Here is a 19,233-nt window from a genome sequence, read left to right as displayed (position 1 = left end):
TTGGGAAACATGGGCAGCTTGTGCATTCTGATGCTGGAGTTCTCTCTCTGTCAGGCTGGCTAGGGCTGACCTTCAGTGGATGGGATTTACAGTTGCCCTGTTCAGCTGGTTAAGCAGACATTCTCCTGGAAAGCTGAAAATTGTTGGCTGAAAATGTTAACTTACCTGTATCCTTTAAAAGGGTGAGAACAAATAGTTCTGTCAGTAGCTTAATTTGTTCTTAAATCTTTGACTCCGGTGTATACTGGAATAAGCTTTAACCAGCAACAACATATACAACAATAATAATATAATGCTTAATATTTTTGTGATAGTCATGTTGTTTTCATTCACTAAATTGCCCAAGCATTCTCTGTTGCAGCTGATGTTCATAATGTCTTTCTCCCACAGCTGTGGTAATGTTGTCAGTGGCTTGTTAAGTTTTTCATCCTACAAACAGCTTTTGGTTGTAGATTACAATGTTCTGAGCTGCTTTTGTGTTGGGTGCAGTTTAAATGCCAGTCATTCAAAATCATTTTTTATTCCCTGTGTGCTCTTCTGATTTATGTGAAATATGTTTTCTGTTATGTGCTAATTTGTCTTTGTAAGGCTGAAGGCTTTCATTGTTTTCTTTATTAGCTAGAGTTATGATTCAGTTTAGGTCCTATTATGGAAGGAACATTTAGGTTTTTAAAACAATAAAACCCAAATTAGAATTGAGCATGTTTTAACTTGTTTCTCTTTCCTTCTGAAATATTTACTGAGAGAGATATAATCCTAGCATAAAGAACTATCGATGCTATGTATTTTGACTAAAGCTGTTGGAGAAATTGCATTTGTATAGCTACCACATACAATGTAAAAGAACTTCCTCCTTATTTTTGTAGAGATACAAGAAGTTTGTTTCAGTTCCATGCTCTGTCTTGGATTTGCCTTGTGGCCTTGGATGAATCACTTCATTTGTCTACTTCCTTATTTCCTTCTGTAAAATGGGAGGCCTGTGGAATGGTATCAGGAGAAATATGTAGAGTATTTTCAACTGCTGTAATGCTGTAATCATTGGGGTGAAATGCAAGCATCCTGCCTTTTATATCAGTCTTATAGTAGTATTTCAAATGGTAACCAGTAATGAAACTCCAAATATTTACAATATTCCAAATACAACCCCTATGGTATATTCTTGCTAGGAACGGTGTCAAGACTGTTGTTCTTCTCACCTTCCATTTGCGTTTTCTTCCCTGTTCATCCAGCACTTCAGAAATTAATTTTTGTCCTAGGCTAGTACTGCTCAAGACAACCCTTCTTACAATAGCTTGTAAGAAAAATAATGGCAGGGCATTTATAATTTGGTTGGAAAAAGTCAACCTGAAACAAACTGGATATGAACAAGAATATGGAATTAAAACTACCTATAGAACCAATTGCTAATGTCATTTGAGGATGAGCATCTGTTCTCATGTTGCTGGACTTTCTTGCCAATTTCAACACTGGCAAAAGAGAGATCAGGAAGTTGGACTGAAGTCCACTGACAGTTTTAGGCTTGCATATAAAGGTCTTTAGGGATGTCTTCCCTCCAGCAGGTTGAATCATGAATTTGCAATCAATGTGTCATTGTGATGGAAACCATGGATGTAGTCGCCAAATGTTTACAGTCCTAAAAATCCCCCCATAGAAAGAAAAGGGGGATATAGAAAGGAGACACTTTAACTGTCTATACATAAACAACAGGAGTTCAAGATAGCATGAATCAGGAAGAACGTAGTGCATTCTTTGAAGGACAGTTCATATAAAGGAAATGCTACACTTGACTGTAAAATAAAATCATAAGAAAAAAGAGAGGTTTATCTGTTCTCTCAAGGGTAAAGCATCATAAATAGGGCACAAAGTTTCTCGATCACTGTATGGCATTCTTTGAGGACTATGCAGTACTTGTTCCTAAGTTATGTCTTCAAGTCTTCAAGATAAGCATGGTTTGAACTTCCTTCCTTCTTGTCTTCATTTAATTCTTTTCTCTCCCAGGGTAATACTAGAAGTTGGATGAATGGTTTGTCTTGCATATGCTTGACATTGTTCATTCACATTAGTTTCCTTTAGCACTTTATTTTGAGGGTAGAAAAACTCTTAATGTCCGTATTTGTGAAGTGTATCTTCAACATACATTTCGAAAAACACTTGTGGAGCAGAGATGCTGGGTCTTGAGTTGCCCTTGGAGGTGTTCATCATGTTGTGTATTGTCTCTATGAATTTGGGTAGAAATATCTTTATATCTTTACTGTTTGAAAATATCTTGATGGTGGTTTTGATGTCTGTTTGTGTGATCTGTTCAGATCTGCTGCTGTTTCTATCAGCTTTTCCACGGGTTCCTGCAGTTACCAGTGAGGCTGAGATTATTGGTAAAGCACAGATGAATACTCTGTGCAGTAGTGAACACAGCTTTCTGTAACCTTCCATCAGTTGCTATCTAATTTAGTTTTTAGATAACAGTTGAATGTTATGTGCCCATGAAGTCTCTTAATCATTTTTATGTAGTGATTTTTGTGTTGGCCCGTTGCAGTGTTTTTGTTAACTTCTCCAAGCTGCAGCATTTCAAAGAGTAGCTTAAGCTGCCCACCACCAAAGGAAAGAATTTGTAAGCTTTGCCATAGGGGACTACGGTTTGATGGGAGAAAATGGGATAATCATTTTCCTCCCTCTCCCCTGATGGGCATACCATAATGTTTTTTGCTACAAATGCCTGACACCCGAGGCATAGATTCCTGTTGCGTTGAGCAATGCGAGTGCTTAACAGGCTACAGTTCAGTATGTGTATGTATATAACTATTTTTCAGCAAAATAATTCTGTGTATTGCACACCTGTTCTTGTAAACTGAAAGGAAATAAGTAAAGTATGCGAGAATGTCATCTATAGAAACACTCTCTTTGTTTTCACTCTGATGAAGGTGCATTTCTAACAGAACAATTCTGGCTCCAGTACCACTCAGTGATTGCGTATCTTTATTCCTTTTACTTTTTTCTTCTCTCCTCACAGGCCTGTTACAACAGCCCTTAGTGTGCTTGCTGGGAAAGGTTTTTCCTGAGTTGAAGGTTGTTTAGGCCTGTAAGGACAAAAGGGATATAGAGCTTTACCTCACTCTGTGACAAACACTTCAAGAGTAATCCAAAAGGTCGGAAAGACTTGTTTGTGATTAAGTGAAAGTCTTCTGAAGATTTTGGTGTAGAGACTTGCCATACCTTTATAAAAATGTGCTCGCTTTTAATTCTGCGATGTTTTGAGACGGCATGGAAAAAAGGGTTAGAGCAGAAGGTAGATTGTATCCTAGCAAACTGGGACTTGGGGTAGCACAAAAGACAGGTGTTTAGTGGTCAAAGCCAAGTATTTAAGAAGAATGTGTTTCTTTAAGCCATAAAATTGCTTTAATTTGATCCTGCGGTTATTAAAGGTCTTAAGACTTTTGACGTTATTTAAATCGTCTTTGTCTTGATAAAGCAAACTTGGTATGAAAAGAGGATTACTAGAAACTGGGGGAATACATAAAGTGCTGAAGGGTTGCCTTCACGCTTACTTTTTCTTTTCTAAGCAAAGATACAAGCGGTCAATGCTGGAGCCTATTGGTTGGATTGGTTATGACTGTTCTTAAACTCTAACAGATGATCATAGTCTAATACACTTTATGAACATTGCAAGGGGTGCTGATCCCTACAGCTGATTCATATCTCATGTGGTGCTACTGTGGTCTCCAGACTTCGCAGTTGTCATTACAATGCTTAAATGCTTATCCTAGATGCAACCCTTCTGAAAGTAGAAATAATATGTTGATAGGAGAAAATACCAAATTAGTTTTTCCTCAGGTAAAATTGTCCTTTTTAGTTAAATATTTGATACCAATGATATTCACACTGTAAAATGTTTTTCTATGCTACTGTTCCTGTTTCAGAACATAAAATAACAGCATTATGCTATGCATGTTTTTTTCATGAAGAAAAGAGGTACTTGCATGAAAAAGTAGCATATAAAAAAAGATACTTGAAGCAGGTAGTTTGACTTTTTTTTTTCTTCTTTTTCTCTAGGAAAATGTGTACTGATATGTAATGTTGATTGCATAAATTAATTCATGATGAAAAAGTTGCAAGGATACTTAGGAAAAGGCTTTTTATACTGAAAAGCCAACAACATGTTTATGGTGTTTGCATGTAGCAAGGGAAGAAAAAATACTGAGCCTAATACTGAAAGCCTAGTATTTGTGCTGTATAAAACAAGAAGGAATGACAAAAGATTGTGTGACAGTTTTAAAGAACTTAAACTAGCATGCCCACGAAAGGGAATGGAGAAAAATGCTGTGTCTGGGTATATTTGCTCCCTGTTCATATTTATTTCTATCACTTTTGGGGAATTTACAATGCTCTCTTACTATGGGTGGTTGGGGCTGCTACTGAAAATGATATTCCAGCTCCTCCACTTGTGCAAGCTCATGATCAGCTAAATGAAAAAGCTGGTTTGGCTGCTAGCTAACTGTGTTCCATGACTGCACAGCTGTAGGAGCACAAATGAAAGCTTGAGGAGAGTTGGTGTGGCAGATTGTGCACTCCAGTCATGTTGCTGCATTGTAGGCGTCTTGGAGTATGTGATTTTGAGGATCCCGAGGGATTGCTGCTGCCAAAACAAGATGATCCAACTTCCCTTTCACTGCCCTTCTTGTTTCTGCCTCTTTGCTTACAGTCTTTGCTATTTCACCTCAAGATGGGCTGATTTATCCCACGAATCTGGCAAAAAAACTTGTTCAGAAAAGAAAAAAAAGACTAGTTTTTCTCCCAGGCCGGTGGGTTGAATCTGCTCACTGTACAACCAGCTAAATTGTGGTGCAGCCCTGCTGAACATCTCGGGATTGACTCTTTCCACAATAGCAAACTACTAGATTGTCTCAGTTGCCTTTATTTTAGCCCTTAGCCCTGGTTCTCTGGCTGTTCCAAATCCAAAGCCTTAAAACGCTTTAGCTGTACAACGTAGGTTTTATTCCTTTACTTCTTCTGGTGTATTTTTATTAATTTTTATTAATATGAGCTTTTTATTAACGTGACCTGAATATGGTAAAATGCTAGCCATGTCCTGAAATACTTCATGTGTGTTACTACCAATATGCATTTTAATGAATGTGCTCTGGAAGAGACACAGAAAAATTTGAAGAGAAGCAACACTGTACTAGCATCAAGTCTGTTGTAAGTTTTTATTACAACAGAAATTGAAGCTACTATATTTCCATCCTATATGTGATGTTAGTTATACAGGTTTATGATGAATGAAAAGACGATTAATTTCTTTGCAGCTGTGGTGCACAGCTCTTCCTCTGTCCTGCACCCAGGGTACGTGCCCTCCCTATGTGACTGAGTCTTTGTGGCTTTACCCAGAACTGAGCCTGAGCAAAGCCACTGCTAATCAAAAATTGTGCAAATTAATTTGCTATGTAATGCAAATGTTAAGCAGACCCACCAATAAAAAAATGTCATAGGCAAAACTTCACATTTTTGAAGGTTGAATAGGTTGGGTACTTTTCTGAAGTTATGATTTCTTTCCTGTGAATATGTGTGCTGGTGGTAATCAGTCTGATTGAAGCAGAGTAGAAGTCTAAACTTTTTTGTTTTTCTGCTTCAGACACCTTTCAAGAAAATCGTTTAACATGGTATTTTATTTTGCGGTAACTTATTTTCTATTCCTTAAGCTGGTTTTTTTTATTGCTTATTAAAAGGCAATCTATTTAAAAACTTGAAATGCACTCCATCTTCATCAGTAAAGCTTTCTCCCATAACTCTCTGCCAGCATCATTAAGCCCCATTAAAATCATTCTAGTTAGAATAAGTTTTCAGAAAATTGAAAATGGATGCAGAAGAGATTTTGATTAGTGCATGATGTAGTGTGTGAATGTATCTGTAAACCATTCTATTCTATTCTGTTTGAAAAGCATGTTTTTGGTTGTGGTTGATGTCCTCTCTTAAGTCTGTGTGTAGGTGTTGGGAAAATGCTTATGCTGTTAAACAGAAGTCTGTCAGGACTGTTCGTTGAAGGATAATAAATTATATCCACAAGCACCAGGCAAATCGTCTGCCACATTACTTTGTATCTGTCCTAATCCCTGATGATGTAGACAATAAGAGCCCACTGATTGTGCCCGGGCTGATTGCAGCTGAGTAAGAAATTGCTGTGCTGCTGCTTCTGTTGACTTTTGCTTGGTCCTCCCCCTGAAGCATGCATGAGCTTTTCGAGGCAGCTAGAGCTGCTCACTTGGTGCATTAGGAGCCTGGTATGGGAAATGGCAAAAAAAGTGCAGAATTTGTTCCTGTAATGATGGACTAGGATATTCCCGTGGTGTCCTGCATAGGTTTCCCCTCTTCTCAGTTTCAAATGAGTACAAAGTACAGAGAACCCGAGTAATGCGCTCTTACTCGGTTGTGCAGGGAAGAAACATAAAGAAGGAATATCATGAGGACTGAAAAAAGTATAGAAATGTGCTTAGGTCCTGGAAACTTTACTTTTTCCTCTGGTTTAGTCTTATATGTGCAAAAGGGAAGGGAGAGGAGCAGATGAGTGCTGGAGAGCTTACATGTACGAGCATTTGAAGTTGTGCAGTGGGAACTGTATCTTGGTTCAGAAATGTGAAACAATTGGAGAAACTGGTTCTAATCTAAACACTAGTGGGGCTGCTGCTTCTGGTACTGTGCTTTCAGCCATCTCATGGGTCTCATAAATGCATACCAAGGTGTGGGAAGAATTCTTCAATGCTCTTTGTTTTGCTCAAATAGGCTGAACATGATTCAGGGAAAACAAGTGTGTTGTCAGGCTCTGAAAAAAACAAGATGGCATCGGAAGAGTATTTGATTTTCAGATTTAGCTGCTGCATACTCCTATTAGGCTTGTTAGGCTCCTGGCAGTTTGCGCAATTAGTTTGGTGTGGTGCATGCCTGCCTACCTTCTCAGTCTACATATAGCTGCTTTTTTTGTTTGTTGTTTAATAAGGATAATTTTACTTTTAAAGTATCCCTAACACCTTTACATGTTTTAAAGCTTTTTAGCAGAACAACTAAATTTTTAAGACTTGTTTCCCAAGAACAACGTTGTCTGTGTAATTTCTGCTTCCTCGAATAGCCTCCTTTCATTTCAAGGGTTAGTTCATAGTAAGCAGTTGTCATCTATTTGAGCTTGTTCCTAAGAAGTTGTGAAATATATTCAAACCCCATTTCCCTATATGAATTTTGTATAGCTTAGCTGTTCCCATTGGCTCAAGGATGACCCCCGAGGTCAGGTATTATTCCAGTATGCTAGTGATTCCTCCAGCAAACAAATGAAAGCATACAGAACAAAAATAACAAAGAATTGCTGATTAACCATAACACCAATAAAGGCTAAAGATGTCTGTGTAATGCTGAACACAATATTTTGGTAGGTCAGGCGAGTACCAGGTTCCAGTGGTCACCTCCATAAAACAGAAGATGGGGACTGGGAATGGAGTGATGACGAAATGGATGAGAAGAGCGAGGAAGGCAAAGCTGCTGTTTCTCAGGAAAAGGTAACTTTTGTTTGTGCCAAAGCATTTATGCTCTGCAAGAGACTCTGTCTTGAAGTTAATTGTTAGTATTTCTAGATCTTTAATGTATAAAGCTGCATAGCTCATATCTCACTGCATTTGTTTTCTAGTCACGAAGAGTAAAAGAGGAGGAGAACACAGAGGTAAAAACATCTTTATCAATTTTTTTTTCTTCCAAGTGTTCTAGCGAAGGGATTTCTTTTTCATTTCTGTTGTTAAAAATGTGAATTGAGGTGGGAGTGTTGTTCTGCAGCCTTGTCTGGCAAGTACTTGTGAGGATAGAGTTGTATGCAGTTGGGCCTGTAACAATTAATTTGAGCACACACTGGATAAAATGGATAGGAAATTTAAAGTCATGTTATGTTTGTGCCCAGAAGAATTGGTTAAAATAGGTAATTTGGCTGTTTTTAATGAATCTTCATAACTGGTTTATGCTAATTGCTGTCTTTTTGTCAGTGTAATGATAGTTGTTTTGGAGTAGCCAGAAAATCTCCAAATAATTTTTCATTCTTAGGATTTGTATCACGACATGTAGCTTGTAATTAAAATGCTTCATCCCATATACAGTAAAGTAGTTCAGTACTGTGGTATAGCAAATTAATTCAGAGGAATAAAATACAATATTGGGTTTCATGGCCCTGTGGTGAGAGTGTGGGAAGCATCGGTGCTATAAATAATTGCTTAATAGGATTACTGGCTTACAGCCAAAGTGCTCTTTTAAAAATGTCTATTCCTTGGGTGGGTGACCCTTGCCACTTCACCTGCAATTTTAGATTCTCTGATTTTCATTGGTGTCGTAGAAATCTTCTAAAAGACTAACAGCTTCCTGTCAGGTTTCTTCCTGTTATCTCCTGTGATGACCCCAGTCTTTCTGTTGCAGAGCTAGTTTACGTAGTGCTTCAGCATCTGAGATGTCTTATGTAAGTTGAATATAGAAAAAAAAAAAAAAAAAAAGGACAGTAGACAGTCTTTTTATGTCTTAGAAATTGAGAGTTCTGCAGTTTGTGACTTAGTTTGTACAGGTAACTTTTGTTATGAGTTACTTAGTTTATGATGGATAAAAAAGCTTCTGCTTGAAGTCTTCTGCTGATTTTTGTTTTCCTAAATGCTCCAGAAGTTGACTTGGAACTGAGACTAGTGCAGCTTGTCATTGTTGGTGTGCACCTGTTGGTCTTTTGGCTTGTTGGAAAAAAATCAAATTAGATTTGTGGAGCAAGTCTTTATTTTGGGCGGACTTGACTAACCTTTGAACAGGCTTCTGTCAGTGGTCACAATATGCCAAGTTGGATATGAAACCATAGTAGGGTAGAGGACATAGTAGGGAGGAGGGGACAGAGTGTATCCTCAGCAAGTTCGCTGATGATACCAAACTGGGAGGGCTGTCTGACACTCCAGAGGGCTGTGCTGCCACCCAGCGTGACCTGGACAGGCTGGAGAGCTGGGCAGAGAAGAACCTAATGAGGTTCAACAAGGGCAAGCGTAGGGTCCTGCACCTGGGGAGGAAGAACCCCAGGCACCAATGTAGGTTAGGGATAGATCTTCTGGAAAGCACTACTGAGGAGAACGATCTGGGAGTCCTGGTGGACAGCAAACTTTCCATGAGCCAGCAATGTGCCCTTGTTGCCAAGAGGGCCAATGGGATCTTGGGCTGCATAGGGAAGAGTGTGGCCAGTAGGTCGAGGGAGGTCATTCTCCCCCTCTACTCTGCACTGGTGAGGCCACAACTGGCATACTGCATCCAGTTCTGGGCTCCCCAGTTCAAGAGAGACAGGAAGCTACTGGAGAGAGTCCAGCATAGGGCAACTAAGATGATCAAGGGATTGGAGCACTTCCCTTACGAGGAAAGGCTCAAAGAGCTGGGGCTCTCTAGCCTGGAGAAGAGAAGGCTGAGGGGAGACTTTATCTATGTTTACAAGTACCTAAACGAGGGTGGGTTGAAGGATGATGGAGCTGGACTCTTTTCAGTGGTTCCCAGTGATAGGACGACGGGCAACGGGCACAAGCTGGAACATAGGAAGTTCCATTCAAATATGAGGAAAAACTTCTTTCCGGTGAGGGTGACAAAGCCCTGGAACAGGCTGCCCAGGGAGGTCGTGGAGTCCCCTTCTCCGGAGATTTTCAAGACCTGCCTGGATGCAGTCCTGAGTAACGTGCTCTAGGCAATCCTGCTTCAGCAGGGGAGTTGGACTAGACGTTCTCTAGACGTCCTTTCCAACTCTGACAATTCCGTGATTCCATGATTCTGTGACCCTGAGATACTCTGTATGTAGGATATACTTTTGCTTGAGACTTCATATAAATGTTAGTTGAGGGCTGGGGAGGGTTTCATAGTGTGAGGAAGGAGCGATAGTGTGAAAGATATCCGTATTCCTGATTTTTCTCTGTGAAAGACACTCTGCGAGCTGTGATGCCAGCTTTGACATGCTACTAGTTCTTTGCAGATGGGTAAACGCAAGACTTCTGTAACAACCAAAGCTGTTACACAAAAATAATGTGAGTAGTAGCTTGGTATTCTCACTGTGTGCATACTATTTAATAGGTTATTGGAGCTTTGATGCAAGGTGGATTAAAAGCTATTACACTCAGTGCTTTATGCAGGCCTTATCATTTGTATCTCTGTAATTGAAATATGGCAGTTTTACTGGTATCAGCTATATTTTAGACTGTCTTACTGAAAGTGTTTAAAAGGTTTTTGAGAGTTAGAGAATGTGTAAAATATTCTGTGCTAACTTCAAACTGTTAGCATGGCAAGTATTTCGGGATATTTTTTTTTTTCCATTGGCATTCATTATAAGACTTTTTACTTTTTTCTTTAATAGTCTCAGCCTGCTGTTAGCGACGAATATAGTGAAGTTCCATGTGCCGTGAATCTTGTCTTAAGATTAAGGTAAGAGATTCTTCTATTTTTTTTTAGCATTCCTTTTAGTTTGCTGTATTATTCTTGATCTCCATCATTACTTCCATAATATTAACATAAAATAAGTGTTAACCTCTTTAATCTCTCGGTATGACCAGTATGAATAGTGTTTCTGTGACTAATTGCTGTCTTTTAATTGCTTACTGAAGTAGTGTAAAATGAAAAGCAGAATATGAATGTGGCTTCAGGCTAAGTGTACCCTTCATTAAGTATTTTCTTTCTTTTTTTCCTTGCAATGCAGGATCACAGTGAGAGATTTTTAATGAGTTTCTTTCACACTTCAGCAGTCAGCCTCTGACAGAAATAAACCATAGCTGTATTACAAGTTGCCTACTCAAAACGTTTTTCACTGGCAAGTTTGATCAGCCACTGTGGAGAAGTCACAGAGATTTTAGAGAATGGATACAAATATGTTGTCTGACTTAAATTTATACAAAGCTAAAATAAGTCAGATTACCTTTAATTAAAATCAGTGTATAACTAAGATTTGAATTGTTTAATTATGCAGTCTAGTTCATGGATAAAAGTATTTTTTCATGGGAAGCTTTGATAACTTTTTATATATTTACAACCATTTTCCTTAAATGGTTAACTTAGTTAAAAAACTTACTGCCACTCACTGTAAAACTTGTTTACATCCAGTTTGTATTGACATGATGTCTATGAGAGGTTGTAAACTCTTAATTATTGCTATGTGGGAAAGTTAAATGTTAAGGGCTTTTTATGCTGACAAAAAGATAAAAAGTCAAATAGAGAAATATTTACAAAATTACAACCAGTGTGTTAGACACAAATAGCAGATTTATGCATAACAAGTAGCTTTAAAACAGTAACATCAAAAACTGGTAGTAATCAGAAAAAAAATCTACACAGAATGAGTACCAAGTTCCAAAATCTATTATCTTCCATTTTCTTTGACTACTTTTCTAGTGACAGCTGCAAAAAATTGCATGGCTGCCAAAGGTTGTTTACTGAAGGGAGGAGTAATAAATTTTATTGTGGGGAGAGAAAAGACTTAGAGATTATTTGGAATCGGTTTAGTTGTCCAATTTACATAACTGCCCAGTTATGCTATCAATATTCTTTTTCATCTCTCTGCTGACAGACAGGTAGATGAAACCATTTACAAAACAGACGAATTTATACGGCTTTGTGGATGTTCTGGTGAGCTGCTCTGGGTATTTTTAAATTACGATGAAACCTATAGAGTGATTAGCTTCTACCCAGTTGCTTGCAGTGTTGGTATATCCACAGGGCAAACATTTTAGTCCTGCAAGTACAGTGAAATGTCAGGGATTATGCTTTCAGTTTTCTGCAGCTCTTAAAACAGAAGTGAAGGAAGATTGACCCTAGGAGACTTGAGTTTCCAAACTCCTATTTGCACGATGAACTTCTGTTCTTGTTAAGAATCCTCTTAATTGATGGGTGAAAAAAGTTCTCTCCCTCTCGCCTCACTAAAAGCAAGTCTGTAGTAATTAGATTAATGTGTTACAATTATGAAGGTTTAGATGGTTACTGATAGAGAGGAAAGAAACAATAATTTCAATTTTAGGAACCAGAAAGTTTTCCTTTAAACAAAACAAGATAGTCTTGAACAGCAGATACACTCCGGGGCCTGGGAGCACTGTTGGCAGTGTCTTGGAAAAAAACAAAAATCGATGCATAGTTTCGCAGAATGAATTTTGTTAATTTAAACTGACCTACATTCAAGGGAAGAATGCTCCACGGTGCAAACCCCTGGCCTCGTGCAAGCTCTGGCTGTGCCCTGCCTCAGTGGTAGGAGGTGGGCTGAGTTGCACATCTTCGCACTCTGTGTCTGGGTTTCCTCTGATGGGAACCTGAGCATGTGAGTAGGGTCAGAGCTAGCACATAATCATCGTGCGTGTGGAATATAGGAGTGCGGGGTATACCAAGCAGCACCCTTTTCCTTTAGTTGGGACTTTGTGAAGTGTCTGTCTCGGAACGAGGGCTACAAGCTCCCCATACCTCTGCCCAGTGGTGTAGATTCAGAGTTAATGCTTAAGCATTTCTTTATATTTGTGACTGTAAAGGCAAAAGCTATTTGTTTATGGAACCTTCACAGAAATTCAGGGCAGCTGCTGGCTGGCTGCTATGATACCTTGCTAAACACAACGTACTCTGATGGCATTTGAACAGTTGTGCTTCCCCTCCACTGTTGACCACAGGAGGCGAACATGTGAGGCTGCTGTGGGCATGGCAGGGCTGTGCAGTCTGCAAGATACTTGTCAAGAATTATATTCGAGTGTCTTGTTCTTCAGTAAGTTAACAGAAGCCTTATTTGGGGAAAGGAGCTGATGATTATTTGTTAACTTTTAACAAAATACTTATGTTTTTTCCATTATCGGATTACCTGTGGGGAGTTATCTCAGTTCATTCTCCAGTCAGTGTCAAGTATCTGTCAGTATATTCTGTTAAAAGCTTTTCATCTTTGACCTTACTGTAGGCACATTAATACTGGCCCTGGTCTGGCAGTGAGTGGTTGTACCGGAGAGTAGAGTGTTCTGCACCTTTTGGGTCTAGGCCTAGCTGCAGCATGCAAATTCAGAAAACACAGAACTGGAGAAATAGTGACTATGGTAACAGTACAGTGCTGCTTTATGGGCATTGGATTAGGAGTCTCCCTCCCCAGCCCCAGGGAGTCTTGATGCTTGGACCTTACCACTCTGCTAAACAAAGCCAGAGTAGGTTTGAGCTGGCTTTCCAATGGTGTATTGACAAGCTTGTACCACAGCAGGTGATATAAGTGACAAATGACAGAGATGCTGTTTTGGAAAGACAGTAGCGTTCAGAATATTAAAGTGTTAGTGCTTTAACTGTTGCTGTAATCTGTTTTGCACTAATTCAGCTGTTTTTCCTGTTTTGTTAGAAGAAGGGCAGTTGAATGGGGGTTCCTTCATGAAAGTCTGAAAAATAAATTACATCCTGTATCATAGAATGTAAACCTGAAGGCGCTCAGTCACTCGTGGCCAGTCCTGGGTTACAAAGGAAGCCACCTTCTGCATTCCAGACGTATCCAACTGTCCTTACGCTGGGAGCTTTGTAGGGTGAATGAGCTTACATTTAGGGCAGGAGAAAGAAAGAGCCCCTAACTGCTGTTTTGTTGTAATTAACTTGCTGAGAAAACATTTATTGAGCATCTAAAAGTAAAAATACTGCTAGTTTTTCCATTTGTAGTGAATAAAAGTGGTGCAGATTTCTTGCTTTCTGTCGTGTATCATTCCCTTGGGATTGTAAGGTAGTAAACAGCTAATATCCTCAAAGGGGTTTCTGCATTTATCCACCTCCACAGCAGATTTTAAACTATTCCATTGATGTCTTTTGATGAATTGATCATTAAGTCATATAGCTGATGGAGACTTGAGCACATCAGAGGATTTTTATGGGATTTGTTAAAATGAACCATAAGTTGTGAACCATATTATTATGGAGCAAGTTAGCTACAGTATGAGGATAGAAACAATTTCCTCTGATGCTTCATCTACTACTATTATATAGCTTTTAAAGTATGGCTTGATATTCAGATAAACATTGTGAACATTAGATGCCAGAAATGAAGACTCAAAGCTCAGTATATTATCTAAAATGTTGGAAGCTTTTTCTTTTAAAATAATTCACTTGAGGCAATCAAATTATATAAAGTGCAGTAGTTTGTGTTCAGAACACACTGGTTTTAGATGCTGAGAATTACTGTTTAAAAAAAAGATTCAGTACTGATGTGGGTAAAAATGTAAATACCGGCAAAATACAAAAGAAATGAATTGACTCATGGGGAGGATGAGAGGGGAAGGGAAGTAAACACATCAAGAGAAGGCTCAGGAAGGTCTCATCTCTTCATTGCTTTCCTTTTACTTCCCCAGAGAGGGGCCATAGGGTAAGGTGACAGCAAAAGGTGAGCATCTCAGAAGGGAATGAGCCCTGTCTGTGTGATGGAGGCTGGCTGGGATAGGACCTGAGGGGAGAAGGCACTTGCCCGGAGCCCTCAGGCAAGAGGGGTGGTGGAGAGAAAACTCTGATGGCACTTGCGGTACTGCTGAGTCTTTGGCTGGGGAACTACTTTGGTTGCAGAGAGTTTGTCATGAAAGTTGCTGCAAATACTTAAAATCATAGAATAGTTTGGGTTGAATGGGACCTTTAAAGGTCATCTAGTCCAACCCCCTCTGCAGTGAGCAGGGACATTTTCAACTAGATCCGGCTGCTCAGAGCCCCGTCCAACCTGACCCTTAACGTTTCCAGGGATGGATCTACCACCTCTCTGGGCAACCGGTTCCAGTGTTTCACCATCCTCATTGTAAAAAATGTATTCCTTATATCTAGTCTAAATATACCCTCTTTTAATTTAAAACCATTACCTCTTGTCCTTTCACAACAGGGCCTGCTAAAAAGTTTGTCCCTGTCTTTCTTCTAAGCCCCCTTTAAGTACTGGAAGGCTGTTATAAGGTCTCCCCAGAGCCTTCTTTTTTCCAGGCTGAACAACCCCAGCTCTCTCAGCCTGTCTTCGTAGGAGAGGTGCTCCAGCCCTCTGATGATTTTTGTGGCCCTCTTCTGGACCTGCTCCAACAGGTCTATGCCGTTCCTGTGCTGTGGGCTCCGGAACTGGATGTGGTACTCCAGGTGGGGTCCCAGGAGAATGGAACAGATGGGCAGAATCACCTCCCTCAACCTGCTGGTCACACTGCTTTTGATGCAGCTTGGGATACATTTGGCATTTAGAGCCTGATGGGTAGAAATAACTTAATATGAGGCTTGGGAGTGTGGGCCAAAAGGTTTGAAGAGTAGTAGTGTCTGGAGATTTGGGACAGAGAAAAGCCTAGGAAGATGGGCAACCTTTAACAGGAGCAAGGACTGGGTGTGTGGGGAAGTAAGTGTTCCTCTGGCTCGGGTTTTTTCCTCTTTTATAATGAGGCTGTGCTACACCAAAACCCATCAAATTTTAGATGATAGTTTGCATTTTTTTCCTACTATTGTGTTCCAAAAAAGGTTCACAGTACCCATAAAAATTAAAAATTACCTTCCCAAAGGAGGAATTCTGGCAGAAGAATCAATGTGTTTCAGTAATTCTTTCACTGGGTCGTCAGGTTCTGTTATTTTTCCCAAGCAGAGCAGGGTTGAACTCATTCAGTAATTGAGTAGGGAACGCCAAATTAACATCAGACTCTGTTTAGTGTAAATTCCTTGTTGTGGATGAGAAGGACAACTCACATTCTGAAATAATCTTTAAAGAATCCCAAGGCGGTCTTTATGCAAGTGCTGGTATTTAACTCGGTTAGCCTGGACTGTTTCCAACTTGAGTATCTGATTTTTCTGTCCTTAACTTGTATTTAATATCTTTTTGTTTTAGTAGTTTTCTCAGTGAGTCTAACTTGTAAAAGTATGCCTGCTGTCAGAGTTGCTTCTTCAGTTGGAGATGGCAATTTCCAATTTATTTTCTATCTTTTCCACTGGTGTGTCTTGGAGTATTTTGCCCCAGAAGTGAAATTAGCAGCAGTGCATTTTAGGTAAATCCATGCAAAGCTTTTGAAAGGCTCTAGTATTAAGTACTTAGTACAGACCATTAGTATTTTAAAGCTCAAGTTTAATTAAGAGTCTGTGCTTGAATTTTGCAATGAATTGAAAATGCTGGTTCTCTGTTGCCATGGCATGTGGCTGTTACCCAGTCTGACTGAGCAATCGTGTTGAAATATACTGATGCTTCTGTGTCCTCAGCCTCAACAGTGGAAGAGGAATTTGAGAGTGGGGAGGAATGAAATCTATATTCCAGATTTTCTCCTGTGAGGCAGTGCACACCGTGTGTCTTGGCAGAGGACCCTCGCAGGAGCTCTGCAAACAGAGGTTTAAGGCAATTATCTGTGATTGAGTCCTCCGACAGGACTGTTCATACTACCAGGGAAAGGAGGTGGGGAGGAATTACCACCCTTGATTTGAAATTTCCAGTCTAGCCACCAAGTTGTTATAGTTACAGATTTGAGAAGGTCACTGTCAGAGAGTTTGACTATTTAGATTAATAACAGAGACATTTCATGTTAAATTAGGAGACTTGTTAATGGTTAATAGTTAAGAATTGCAAATTATCTGAAGCAATCTAAGATGGTTAAATTAGCTCCTATGACAGGAAGATAATTTACTGACAGTAATTTGGAATGTCCCAGGACCTAATTTAATACAGTTCCTGCGCACTAGATGAATTAAGGCTGTGGAAGAACAAAAGGGGCAAATGGAAAATTTTTACTTGATGCACTGGCAAATGGGATGCTTCTACTACATTATTGCATATCTTATTGAAAATAGCATGTAGAGAAAATGCTATGGCAGAATTGTATGTAATGTCACTGCGCTATTTACAGCTAAAAGTTTGTGCGTGTCTGTATTTCTTACAAAAAACATTTCTTCAGCTAATACAGCTGGAAACTGTGTCGTTTGATCCTTTCTGAGGAATCTGTCTTCTGGGGAGCTGGACAGACAGATACAAATCAGAATGACAAGTCCGAGGAGTAGCTGGCAGCAGCAGGCAGTTGTCTATGCCATGCTACAGCAGGAGAGTTGTTAGAACTTAAGCGAAATGTGATTTCCTCTGTGTGCCAGAACATAGACAGTGAGGTATCACCCACTAGTCTGAGCTGAAGCTCAAGGGCTAGTTTTCCTGCTTTCCTGTAGGGCTGTTTTCTTGACTTCTTTCTTACAAAATTCATTACATGTAAAGTTATAGAAAAAGTGTACTTGGCTGGAGGTACCCAGTAGACCTACTCTAGTGCTGTTAATATTTAAGTTTGAGGCTTAGTTTTTTAGGAGAAACAAACCCCTTAAACAGGCAAACCCCAAAATCAGAACAGGCTAGAGGCAGAATGAGCTTGATAATTGGCTCAGTACCATAACCCAGAGCTCTTGATTCTCTTGCTCTCGATTCTCTTTTTTTTCTTCTTTTTCTTTTTTTTTTTTTCTTAAAAAACTTCTATTGTTCCAGTCTTATTTTTTGAGAAGTGGGGATGATGTGTATACTTCACCAAGGGCAGTTATTTCTCATAACTTTTGCTATTTAGAATGGCTTCTATTGTCCAGTGTATTTAATGATAAAATCTACAAACTTCCAGCTGAGGGGTAGATTTACAACTGGAAAGTAACAGGACTTCTCCATAAGCTGGGAATTGATCCAGTAACGAACATCATAAACAAAATCATTTGCAGAATTCTTGAAATAAATGTACCTGTGATTACAGTATTGAGCACTGTGCTATATTTTATTTTGCCATCACTTCTAAGGCTTTGCCCTGGGAATTGAGGAGGTGTGGGGACATGGTTACCAAACTGAATTTTATTTTCACAGCATGGAGATTTGATTTAAATAACCTGTTTAATCATGATTAAATCATGACTGAAATCAGTAAGGAGGAACCCATGATTAAGCTATTGATTCTAATCCTGTTTTCCTTTTGTACCTCTATTATTTCCTTCAAAGCTTGCTCTTTTAAAATGGTAAATTATGCATTTCTTTTTCACTATTTAAGGATGTTTTTATGCCTTGCTGTATTTTTATTGAAAATAAATTGAACATTTAAAAATTTATTTTAATTATTACCTAAATAATCCTGGATGCAATTGCCACACCATCACTTATTTAATAGAGAACTGGTATATTTGTTTATCAAAACTTTTGTATCTAATGTTGATAATTATTGAGCCAAGGAATCAATATATTGTTTCTGCTCATTAAATTTAGGTTATCAAGAATATTTGAACGTCTAAATGTTTAGATGGCAAGGAATTAGGCATTTAACCTGCGTAGCTGTGGCTGTAAATTAAGCAGGCAATTGCATTTGGAGATGTTGCTGATACTGAAATTTTAAAATCACTAGAGTAATTTTATTCCATTATGACTTTTTATTGTAGCATCTACAAAAGAGAGAAAAAAAGAAGGGGGACAAAAAAATGACAAAGAAACCCAAGCACCTATCCCCAATCTCGTTTATGTTAAAGGAAATAGTTTAAAACTTGAGTTGACCTCAGTGTTAAAAGTAATTTTATTTGTATTATTAATGGCATGTATGTTAATGGTCAACTGTAATATGGTTCACATTTGATAATACAAAATTTAGTTCCAATTAGATATTTTTCTAGTGGTTTTAAAGTAATAGCATTTACCTTGAGAGGCCACACTGTTTCATCCATTTGAATGTGGTGGGGTTGAAACCATTTTAAATAATTTTGTCTGTTCTGGCTGCTTGTTCCCACTTAGTGTTGTGGTGCTCTATTTTTCCACTTTGCACTGGTGTGGATGTTTCTGGGACTGTGTTGGATCACTATAAAGCAGTCAGGTGCTGGTTGGTTGGTTTGTGACTTCTGATATTTTTGAGGGGAAGGCAGAATTTTAACTGAACTCACTTCATTGATCCTGTTTCAAAGCAATTGTCGCTGCTGCTGGAGTGACGCCAGTAAACGGCCACAAGAGGTGCACTGGGACACAGGTGGGACAAGAACTTAACATATGTGCAGGCTTTGATGGTGAAGCCTATTTATTGTAAAGCTACTTTTGTCAAAACTTTGGCTTATGGCAGGAAAACTAGATTAAACCTTTGAAGATTTTTAAAGCAAAGCTTAGACTTTTTGCCATGCTTCTCACTCTTCTTAATAAGCTCATCAAGATCTATGAGTTTTAGAGGGATGATATGCAGATTGTCATGACTTTCTGGTGGATCAGATGTCTTTCTGGTTTACCTGCGAGTCTCCTTTGGTTGTGATGGTAATGTATTG

General features: G+C 39.0%; 1 protein-coding gene across 1 annotated transcript in view; it reads left to right on the top strand.

Annotated features, from left to right (window-relative positions):
* STK39 (serine/threonine kinase 39) overlaps nucleotides 1-19,233 on the top strand; it is a 104,237-nt gene that overhangs the window by 51,481 nt on the left and 33,523 nt on the right. Inside the window, exons 12-14 of the mRNA XM_074145126.1 lie at nucleotides 7,413-7,535; nucleotides 7,664-7,696; nucleotides 10,373-10,440. Coding sequence (XP_074001227.1) covers nucleotides 7,413-7,535; nucleotides 7,664-7,696; nucleotides 10,373-10,440 — 224 coding nt within the window. The remainder of the gene's footprint in view (nucleotides 1-7,412; nucleotides 7,536-7,663; nucleotides 7,697-10,372; nucleotides 10,441-19,233) is intronic.

The sequence above is a fragment of the Numenius arquata genome, chromosome 3 (assembly GCF_964106895.1).
Source record: "Numenius arquata chromosome 3, bNumArq3.hap1.1, whole genome shotgun sequence".
Classification (NCBI taxonomy): domain Eukaryota; kingdom Metazoa; phylum Chordata; class Aves; order Charadriiformes; family Scolopacidae; genus Numenius; species Numenius arquata.
This window is presented reverse-complemented; position numbering and strand designations above follow the sequence as displayed.